At 52.8% G+C, this 11,229-nt stretch overlaps 1 protein-coding gene across 3 annotated transcripts; it reads right to left on the minus strand.

Moving 5' to 3' along the window:
• Positions 1-657: 657 nt before the first annotated feature.
• MARCKS (myristoylated alanine rich protein kinase C substrate) lies at positions 658-7,853 on the minus strand. 3 transcript variants are annotated; one of them, XM_075414191.1, is made up of 3 exons: positions 7,546-7,853; positions 5,125-5,297; positions 658-4,016 (listed from the first exon to the last, which is right to left on the minus strand). In XM_075414191.1, exons 2-3 carry the CDS (start codon positions 5,221-5,223, stop codon positions 3,261-3,263), a joined length of 855 nt encoding a protein of 284 aa, XP_075270306.1. In that variant the 5' UTR covers positions 5,224-5,297; positions 7,546-7,853; the 3' UTR covers positions 658-3,260. The 3 variants fall into 3 exon arrangements, with proteins under 3 accessions (XP_075270306.1, XP_075270307.1, XP_075270305.1); XM_075414192.1 differs by lacking the exon at positions 7,546-7,853 and adding an exon at positions 5,543-5,957; XM_075414190.1 differs by lacking the exon at positions 7,546-7,853 and having other exon boundaries at positions 5,125-5,957.
• Between the last annotated feature and the right edge of the window lie 3,376 nt (positions 7,854-11,229).

The raw sequence follows: 11,229 nt of genomic DNA on the forward strand, positions 1-11,229 counted from the left end.
TTCACTGAGGGAACCAACACAATAGAAAAAAGGTAGAACGCTTTCTCAGTAAGCAGATTAACCACCTCACCAGTCACTAACACCCAGCCCCTTCGTTTTCCTTGTACAGAAACAAGGATGTTCTACAGTCGCACTGGAGTGACCACTCAGTCCCTCACGGACCGAAGAAGGAGGGATGCTCTTGCACAATTTTTTGGCAGGAGGAAGCAGCTCAAAACTCCTCCATTTCAATTAGTCCAAATCCCTTCTGATTCCCGCCTTCTTACACCGCACGGTGGAAAACTGCTGTCACCGAACCTCACCCGACTGCTGGGAGCAGAGGAGGAGACCACGCAACTGGTCTTCTTAGGATGCATTTTTGAAGCTCTGTTAGCGTAAAGACTTGGAAAGAGATCTCAAGCCAAGCCAAGCCACGGAATGATAAAACCCCAGCCCAGGAGCCCGACTGCTGCGGCAGGAGCAGTTCTGCACCCCCAGGAAATGGAAGTGCCTCAGAAACGCCACCAGCTGAGCGAGGAAAGACCAGTGAAGTTTGAGGAGACAAGGCTGGGAAAAATCTGAAAAAGAACTTTACTAGCGATTACTTTCTTCATATGTACACATACAGTTTGACAAAGAAAAAAGAAAGAAGAAATTCAGACTTCTCTTTAAGAATCCTCGGATTTAAATATATATATATTTATTAAAAAGAGACATTGACTCTATGGCCAAGACATCATGCGTCTCAGAACAGGTTTTTACAGCCATGTTATAAAAACCCCTTAGCAAAGCAGTTATGCACTAGACTTCAAACACATGTACTCCAAGAATGACACTGGTGTGGAGGATCTTGTTTTACATCCATTTATTTTTGTCCCTCAGCAATTATAGCATAGTTTCAATACATTTCTAAAGCTATAGAGAAATACCAGGGCAACTAGAGTACATACAAGCCAAAGTTAAAATGGTAGACAGCTGAATTAAAAAAAGAGAAGAAAAAAAAAAAAAAAGTAGGCATTCAGCAGGAAATCTACTATACTTCATTCAGTTTAGGCTTTGTTCTTTAGGGAACAAGGTGCTAACGTGCCATTTTCTCATAAAATGAATCATAATTGCTTCCAAAGAGTTTCTGCTGAAAATTTAGGTGGAAGCAAATAAGTGTAACACTAAACTTTCTCCCATAAACTTAGAAGCAACACTTTCTTGAATCAATTTCCACCCTCCAAATACCACTGCTGCTTTTTTTTTTTTTTTTTTGCATGAACCCACTGTTTTATTAAGGCATAATATGCCCTGAGCAATATGCTGGAAATTAGCCAAAAAAGCCTGACAATTAAAGGCAAGCACCAAGTGATTATTTTTATAGACAAATTTTGAAATCTGTTTCGTAACTCACCTGCACTTGGGAGTAGCACTTGAGGAAAAAAAGAAAATATTGCTTTTAATTACTTTGAGCAGAATGGCAGTGTGAATTCCCCCTTTCTCCCTCCAGGCTAAAGTTTTCAAGCCGATCGTCTCGGTACCTAAGGAGGACCAGCATACCAAGACGTAAGTGGGACGTCTGTCCAAGAGCTTCATTTTTAAAAAGCTGGACACAAAAATTTCAGGGCCCTACCCTAAGCAATTTAAAATTAAATCTCATTTTCCTCAAGAGGCAAGACTCTCATGGGCTGGATACCTCTGGTCTTAAAAGAAAAATGGAGCCTGGGCAGGAGAATCGTACACGCTGTACACGCTCAGACTGCCTTCCAGCCTTCTTTTTAACGCCAGGAAAGCCTCTGAATTACCTGGTGCACTGCCCAATTTCTCTAACAGATGCACAGCATTACAGAGACCAGGATCTAGGAAGCTAGTTTTCAAAGCTAGTGCTAACAGCACACATGACTTTCGCTATACAAATTTAGGCAATACTGGCTAGTCCCTTTAAGCTACCAGAGTATCCATAAAAGAAAGACAACCAAATTATACATTTTATTCACATTTATTTTTCGCTTTTAGTGTGCTCACAGAAAATTAGAACACCTTAAGCAGGAGTTTAATAGCAATTTTTGTAAGCAAAGTTACATTCCATCTCTAAGTCAAATTGGTCAAAGCTTCTCCAGTATTTACAAAAACATGATAGACAAGATGCTACACAAAAAAAAAAACATTGCATCTGAAGAGTTTTCCTTTATTTTCAAAGACAACTGGAAAAGAAAGCATTGTCTGCTGTAATCAAAAACATACCACAGTATAAACAGTAACCATTCCACTTATCACAGCTTGGTTGAGTTTAAAATTTGTGTTTAAAAGGTCCAAGATGACTGCAGTTTTACAAAAATGGGCAGGGTGGAAAGAGTTGCAAACTTCATGTGCTTCTGGATATCAAGATCTGGTTTTTTTTTTTATACAATAGTCACAGTTAAAAACACCCTGCTGGTAATACATAATTACACTTTATTAAGGTCATAAACCAGCAATAAACAATAAAGCCTATACAACTTGTATTTCTACTTAATCACTGACTGATACAGCTAACATGAGATAAGTGAAAAGTTCCTATGGTTTAAATGAATTCCTAAGACTATGATCTCTTTATCTGGGTATTGATTCTTATTTTTATTTTTTTTTGTCCTTTTTCCTTTCCTTCTTAATCAAGACTTGTAGTGTTGTAAACCTTATAGAACATCTGCCTCACAAAATACATCGTAATAACTTTCTTTTAAAAAAAAGACTAACCCCTTACATCATTTCTGGCGGGGCGCGCCCCCGGTGAGGGCTGTGCGCCCCGGGTTCCCCACTGCGGCCCCTGTCACTTCATTTGATATCCCTTATTGACCCACCCATCTCCTTCATATATGGGCATGTCCATAGAGCGATCGGGAAAAGTTTTATAATATGGAGAGAGTTGTAAAGTATGGAATAGAAAAAACAAAAAACAAAAAACAAAAACAAAAAAACGAAACAAACCAAAAAACCAAAAAACCCGAACCAACCAAAACATTAATACTGATTAGAAAAAAAAAAACCAAAACAAAACCCCAAAAAACCCCGAACTATAGAGGGTGGGAGAGGGGGGCGGAGGGGGGCCCCCCTCCGCCCGTTGGAATGGCGGCAACACGCAACGATTTGAGATGGGAGCTGCGGGGGGAGGGGGGGGAGAGGGGGGAAAAAAAAAAAAAGAAACTTTTAAATCAATCCCTGGTTGTAGACAAGTTCTCCGAGACCAGTACCTGGCACCACTCCAACAAACAAACAGGGGGGGAAGAAAAGTCCGTCGGCGAGGGGGCGGCGGCGGCGCTTTACTCCGCCGGCTCGGCGGCGGGGCCCTCCGGACTGCTCTCGGAGGGCGGCGGCTCCTGCCGCGCCGCCGCCGGCTCCTCCGCGGGGGCCGCCTCCTGCTCGCCGCTGCCCGCCTCGGTCGTGGCGGCGCCGGCCGCCTCCTCCGCCTTGCCCTCCGCCTGCTGCTGCTGCTGCGGCTGCTGCTCCTCAGCCGCCGCCGGGGCCTCTTCTCCCGCCGCCTTCTCGGGGGCGGCCTCGTCCGATTTGGCCTCCTGCGAGTCCCCCGCCTCCTCCTTCCCCGCCTCGGCGCTGCCGGCGGCGGCCGCGCAGCCCTCCTCGGCGGCGGCCTTGCCCTCCTCGCCGCCCGCCGCCTCGGGGGCCGCCGACGCCTCCTCCTTCCCGCCCTCCGCCGCGGCGGCGCCGCCCTCGCTCTCGGCCCCCTCGCCGGCCTCCTTCTTGTTCTTCTTGAAGGAGAAGCCGCTGAGCTTGAAGGACTTCTTGAAGGAAAAGCGCTTCTTTTTTTTTTTCGGGGTCTCGCTGCTGGACGAGGGGGTCGCGCCCTCCTCAGTCTTGGGGGAGGACTCGCCCTCGGCCGGGGAGGCCGGCTCGGTGCTCTCCGCCTCGGCCGCCTCCTTCTCGGAGGCGGGCTCCGACGAGGCCGCCTCCTCCTTGCCCGTCTCCTCGGCGGGCGCGCTGCCGTTGGCCTGCACCTCCTCCTTGCCCGCCTCCGCCGCCGCGGGGGAGGCGTCGCCGTTCACCTTCACGTGGCCGTTCTCCTGCAAGACAGCGACGGGCGTTACCGGCGGTACCGGGGCGGGAGACACGACGCACGGGGCAACGCCGCCGCCTGCGCCTCCCCCCCCCCCCCCCCATTCCTCCTCCCGCCGTTCAAACCCCCGGGGGCCCTCCGCCGCCCCGGCCGCGGCGGGCGGGACGGGCGACGGCCGCCAGAGGGCGCCGTGGCTCCACGCCGCGGCCGCGGCGCCGCTCCCCCCCGCCCCCGGCGCGCCGCGTCCAGCAGCGGGGGGGGGGAGGAAGGCGAGGGGGGGGGAGGCTAACAAAGCTCGCCCGGCCCCGGCCCCCCGCCCGCCCCTGCCCCTCGCCGCCCGGCCGCTGCGGCGAGGCGCCCCCGCACAGCCCCCCCCCCCCTCCATTTGCATCTTTCAGCAGCGCGGCTGGCTGCCCCGGGCGGCAGCTGTGGGGGCGGCGGGGGGTGCCCGCCCGCAACGCCGCGGCTGCGGCGGGGGGCAGCAGGGGCACGGCCGGCCCGCCAGCCGGCTCACACGGGGTGGGGGTGGGACAGAAAGCCGTGCCCCGCGGCTGCCGACCCCCCCCCCCCCCTTCCCCCCCCACGGCGGAGCTGCCGCGGGCGACGCAGCCCCGCGCCCCCGCCGACCCCCGACCCCGGCGGCTCCGGCTGCCCCACGGCGCGGGGGGCGATCCGCGCCGGGCGGCTTCGGGAACAGGGGGTGAGGCGGGCGGGGAAGCCGAGGAGCGGTGTCAGGTCCTTCCGTTCACGGAGCCGCCGGGACGCTTCACCACAATACACGAGGGATTTCAAAAAAAAAAAAAAAAAAAAAAGAAAAAAAGGAAAGGAAAAAAAAAAAGATGTGCCCCCCCCGCCCTCCCGTAGGAAAGAGAAAGGAACGAATCATTCAAAGCCGAGCCCGTTTCTTTTTAAAAAATATAAATAAAGACATTATTCCTTTGCCCCGCGTTGCAAAGATAAAAGGATCGACCGTATTCTCCATCGAATGTGCCACCGGGGCATCGAAGGAAGAAGAATTAAACAGGATGCGAAAGAGAGTCCGTCGAAGTCGGCTTAAAAAAAAGGAGTAGGTTTAATATTTTAAATTTTTTTTTTTTTTTTTTTTTTTTTTTTACCTGTCCATTCGCCTTGGATGGAGACGCAGCCACTGCTTCCCCAGGTTTCTCGGCGGAGGCTTCGCCCTTTGCAGCGGTCTTGGAGAACTGGGCACCCATGCTGTCTTATTCAACAAAGAAACTCAACAGATCCAAAAGGAGGGGAAACAAAGAGCGTCGGGTCGGTATAAATACTGGGCGGCCAGCAGCAGCAGCAACACACACACACACCAGAGGGGGAAAAAAAAAAAGAGAAGAGAGAACAGAACCGGTTACAATGCACTCCTTTTAAAAAATTTAAAGTTGAAGAGATCAAAAAGCAGCAGCACAGGAGGGAGGGGAAAAAAAAGGGAGGAAAAAGTCGAGCAAAAAAAAAAAAAAAAAGGAGCCCAAGTTTAGTAAAAAGAAGTAATAAAAAATCCCAGATTTGTAGCCGTACTGTAGACAAGGAGAAAATGGAGAAATCTCCCTGGTTGCTAATAAGATGCGGAGTCCAACGCCCAAGTGCACAGATGAATGGGCTTCCCGAGCGGTGACGGCAGCCCTCCGCCCGGCGCCGGCCAATCGCCGCCGCGCCACACAAAGGGGGGCGGGGCCTGGCCGCCCGGCGAACAATGGAGCCGCGATGGCAGCGGTTTGAAATCAGCCCCCGGCCGATAATGAATGTGCCGCTCCGCTCCGCCGCGGTGCGGGCGGGCGCGCGGAGCTCCGCGCCGGGGAGCGAGCAAAACGCCCCGGAGAAAGCGGGGCGGGCGGGCGGGAACAATGGTGCGGGGCGCGAGCGTGAGTGTGAGTGCGGGCGTGAGTGCGAGTCCGTCCCGGCGCTGCCGCCCGCCCCCACCCGCTGCCGCCGTGAGAGAGCAACAGATAGTGTGTGTGCGCGAGCCCGGGGCGGGGGCAGAGGGAAGGAGGGGATTTGCTGCCTTTTCCTTTTTTTTTCCTTTTTTTTTTTTTTTCCCCGTTGCTTTTTTTTTTTCCTTTTCTTCCCCGGGTTTAATTGGTCGCGATTGTTAAATCGCCCCCCAATTTGGAAGGTATTTGAACCACGTAGATCGGGTTTCGCCGAACGAGATCACGAGTCGAAATTAGTGGGTCTGCGGGCCAGATGTTGCCAGAGCAGCGGCGGCAGGAGCCGCTGCCGGAGCGGGAACGGACCCCTCCCCACCCCACCCCCCCCCGATATTAGCTTGGAATAAAATATTTTGTGATTAGCCCACGGCTCTGATTCAGTTCTGCTCTCCGGTTATTCCTGATTTGTGTTTTTAAAGTGTTTTCCGTGGCGCTGACCCATTTCGAGATCACGTTTCCAGGCGCTGAGGCGGCGGCCGAAGCGGCAGGATCAGGGAAGCGGTTTGCGCGTTCCCAGCCCCCGGCCCCCAGCGTGTGTTTACGTTGAATTTAAACCCTCGAATACGACGTAACCCGAAACTAACGCGTGCGAATTAACGGTGATCTCCAGCCCTCGACAGCGGAGGGGGGGGGCAACATCGCAACTGCGGCCGGTTCCCTTTCCCGGGGGAGGGGGCGGCGGGCGCGGGGACCCGAACGTCTCCCTCCGCCGCGCCATGGAGGAAAGGCTGGCCCAAACCCCCCCCCCCGACACCCCCACCCCCTTTTAAGGAGCAGAAACCGGCGTCAGAACGATCGTTTCCCAAAGTCGGGCGATCTCCCCCGAACGCCCCTTGTTTATAAACAAGGATGTTCGCATCGCCCCGATAACGCCGGGCTGCGGAGCGAGGAGGCTCGGCCCAGCCGCCCGCCTGCCTCTCCCCGCGGGTTACCCGGCGCTGGCGGGGCCGGGGGGCTTTGTGCGGCCGCCGCCGCCTCCCGGTACCCCCGGCGAGGGCGGCCGGTTATTTTCAGCCGGGCAGGGGAATATTTCTCTTCTTGGAGGCACAAGCGGCATTTGGCTGTGGGGATTATTTTTTTGTGGGGGGAGGATCGAGCCTCTCCCCCCCCGTCGCCGAGAGCCGCCCCTGCCCGCCGCTCCCTTTGTCTCTCCCGGCGCAGCGGCCTCCCGCTCCCCCGCGGGGCTGCCCCCACCCGCGCCGCCGACACCCGCGCACCCCCCGCGGCCGGGGCCGGGGCGAAGGCCGGCGGCGGGGCGGGGGTGCCGGCGGGGCCGAGGCCGCCGCGCCCCGGGGCTCCCTCGGCGGGGCCGCGCCGCCGGCCCGTTTCCCTGGCGACGGCCGCGGGGCGGCGGGGGCTCCTCGGCGGGGCCGGGAGCGGGGCGGGGGCGGCCCCGCCCGCCCCCGCGTCACCTGCGGCCGCCGGCCCCGCCGCTGCGGGGCTGCGCTGGGCTCGGCGGGACCGGGGGCTGCTCTGCAGGGGTTCCTTCGCCCGCCGCCCTCCGTCCGCGGGGTGCGGGGGTGGGGGGGGGAGCCGTGCGCGGCGGAGGGGACCGGCGGCAGGAGGGGACGGGGAGAGCCGCGGAGCGCTCACCTCGCGGGGCACGGACGGACGGACGGATGGACGGAGGGACAGACGGACGACAGCCGCCGCCTTCGCGATCCTCCGCCGCCGCCCGAGGGGACGCCTCCCGTCGCGCTTCCTCCGCTCCTTCCACGCCGGACCGCGAGCGGAGCGTGGTTCTGCCGCCAGTGGCTGTGGTGGGGTTCGGCGCCGGCTGGTGGAGCAGACCACCCGAGGAGACCTGCTGGAGGACCGCGAGCGAGCTCCACGGCCAGTCTGGACTCTCATCCATCCGCCTTGCTCGGGCACACGGGATTTCACCTGCACGGGCAGATGCCGTTTTACCTTCCGAATTTCAGAGCAGGGTCGCCGAAAAAATTTCTGTGGGAGTTTTGACGACGTATGCTTTGCGTTATGCTTTTGATACGTTTTTCAACCATTTCAATGTTCTGCAACTTTGAAAGAAAAAAGAAGCAGCCTTGACTGATGTTATTCCGGGTGCTCCGTTCCACAGGTTCTTCTGCAGAGTCTCTCTCTGGACAAGCAGGAAAGCCAGAATGTACGCACACTTCCTCCGTCAGTCCCAGTGCGCTACAACCTGGACAGCCATCTCTGCTTGCTAACCCGAACCCTTGAACGTGAGGTGAAAATGCAAGATTTAACCTCTCGACCGACCTCTTGAGCCCACCAGTTACCAGGCTGCTCCCTGTCACACTGCACCTTGAAGCGCCAGGCAAACAGATATGCTGGAGAGGAGATTCCACGTTCTTCAACCTGCACTTTACTCAAGTTGCTGATCTTTTCATCTCCTTCCAAGGGGGGAAAAGAGAGAAAAGAGAAATAAAAAAACCAAACCCAAAACAATCCCTGATCGGTGTATTGCAGCAGGACTAATCAGATATGAACGTGTAAATACCAGTTTTCTACAGTGCCTTCCACGCAGAAAGATGTTGCAGCATTTCTTTGGCAGAAACAAGGATGTACCAGCATAAAGGTGCTTGTGTATAGGCTGTTGGAAATTCGGTGCCTGAAAAAAGTGGTACCACTGTAAGTGTATTTGCATCAGGGCTTTTACCACGATAGCTGTGTCAGCAAAAAATCGCATCCCCCATGTGACATGGGTGATGATATTTCTAAGAAGATGACAGCTCTGAGGAGCCCCAAAATTAAAAAGCTCTTCTCAGGGAGGCAGCAGCCTCCCCCCAACTGTGCCAAAGGTTAAGGGCACTGCCACAGCCAATTTCCTCATTTCTAATCATGTTTTGCACCCCCCAGACGAAGATGTCTTTTTGCAGTACTTCCAAAACATGATTCCTTTCAGCACGTTTCACCTGAGATTATTTTCGTCCTCTCCATTTGGGAAGGGGAAGGCGGAGGTGTGGACTGACGGAGTGGTTTGTACAGTGCTGCCTGGCAAATCAGCATCGCAGCTGACTCAGAGTTACTGGTGCTCAGCTGTGGCTTCATGATCCTTAACACCGAATCTGTGCCTTGCAGCTACAACTTTGGTTGGGCACAAAGACAAACCCTTCTGCCAAGCTAGCCAGGTATAAACACGGTATATAGTGCTTATGTCAACTTTACACTGGCTTTCTGTGGGGAGGCTAGAAATAAGGCTGCTAGCTTTTGGCCCAAGAGCAGCTGAGGCAAAGCTGCCCCTGCAAAGTGTTTGGCCACATTCGGAACAACAGCTGAATGCCATGCCACGCTCTGGGTTACGTGGCTATCGAAATAGCCTTACATTAGGTCTTCCGAAACTGCAGTTTGCCACCCTATGAAAGCATGGCTTCCAACTCCTGTAACCACTGCCCAGCCTCCTATCTCACTAATATGCAGCCTTTAATTTTTTTTTTTCCCAAAAAAAACTGTATAAACATCCCTTTTCAACCGTTCCTGCAACGCAGGTAAACAAAATGTTTCATTTGACAGATCAGGAAAAGGAGAAAGTGGCTAATTAACAGCCCATACAGCAGCTGCTCTCTGGAGTCCCAGGAAAACCCAGGAGTGACATGCACCCCTGGCTAAGGTAAAAGCACAATCACAAACACATTTTAACTCCTGTTAAATTCTGAAACTTTTAAAAACTTGTCCTAACTTGCCACCTGTAGATGGGACACATGTATTTTAACACATTTGCTGGCTAATGCACTAAAATGCAACACACCCTGTCAACACTGAGAATTTGAAAACATGTTAATTAAAAGTTTTCACTGAGACTTTTTTTTTTAAAATACACCTTTATCCTCGTCCAGACAAGCCTTTAAAGAAAGTGAATCTAAGAGCGGTTTTGGGAGCTGGAATCCAATGTTTACAGAAATCCTGAAGCAGCGTGTGCTTTCTGGCGTTCCCGTTGTGCCTCTCCCCTGGGCTATCCGAGCTCTGAGGAGGCGCTGGGAACCTCCTTGTGTCCTGGGGTGCACGGAGACCTTCCCTCTGTGCAGGGAGGGCAGCAAGCAAAGCAACAAATGGTAATCAAACTTTACACCAAGAGACAATGTTCCCTATATGCCAGTCTACCCCAAGGCCCTTTCTTCTCTTGTCCCGCTCATTATGGAGAAACAGTGTAACATAAGCATAGGACAGAAAACATCTTGCTTTCCCAGGACTTGTCAGGCTGGGACAGTGAGGGAATTTCATTCTTGTTTTAATCTGTGTATACTTTATGATAACAAGAGAACGGGACGTTATGATCTGAAAAATGTTAAAAGTTTCAAATTCAAAAACTAATTTCAGATTTGTGGTATAGTTGCATCTTTTCCTGTTTCTGACAAAGGATTATTTCTTGATGTCCCAATCAGTCCTGAGATTTCTTACTGACACATCACTCCAGTTTCTTCAGGCTTTACTCTAGTTTGGTGCCATGCTACCGAAAGCTTTTAACCTTTATGTCACTCACAACCATTACAAGCCCTTTACTAATATTTGCCAAGCTTTTATTAACTGAATACATTCAACAATGTTTGTTAGATAGGATCCAGACTGTTTGAATGTCTGGTGTGCTGGGAAACTGAAAACTTGACAGAGCTTATATGTTTTTAAAGTATCATACAGTTTGTCTTTCTCATACCTACATAAGAAAGTATCTGTCAACCAACTAGATAACCAGCCTTCAGTAATGAGGCTGGTTACTTCTGGGGAAAAAAAAAAAAAAAAAAAAGAGACTCACAAACTGGAATCAAGAATAAGAAAAACCAACAACAAACCCAACCCAAAACAAACAATAATTCCTTAGACCATACAAAAGCAAAAACACTCCAGTAAAGCTCAAGCCCCTCCCTTAAGAGCAGTCACAGCAAGAAACAACATACAAGGAAGGTGCTGATGTACCACCGTTCGACTGGTCCCTGCTGTATGCTGATTCTGCTTTAAAGAACCACCTCGCAGTGGCAAAAGACGGCCGTTGGGGCTCCACTGCATTAAGCAGTGAATGGACAAACAAATGGAGTTCGTAGCCCTGCAGTAGGGAGTCGGAAACAATCTACATCTGTCAGTTATAAGGTTAAACACTGCTCTCACTGTAGTTCCCCAACAGTTTTGCCCAGGCGAAGTCAACGCTGTGGCAGTCCTCTGCTCCCTTCGTTCCTGTGCTCTGGCCCTACAGCTCCGCTCCCTCCATTGTCCGTGCCCTGGCTTTTCTCTGACCTCCTGACAAGCCATTTTAGAGGGTTAAACCAGCAGAAAACTATTCTCTCTCTCTTTCCCCCCTCCCCTTTT

This window comes from Opisthocomus hoazin, chromosome 2 (genome assembly GCF_030867145.1).
Source record: "Opisthocomus hoazin isolate bOpiHoa1 chromosome 2, bOpiHoa1.hap1, whole genome shotgun sequence".
NCBI classification, from domain to species: Eukaryota; Metazoa; Chordata; class Aves; order Opisthocomiformes; family Opisthocomidae; genus Opisthocomus; species Opisthocomus hoazin.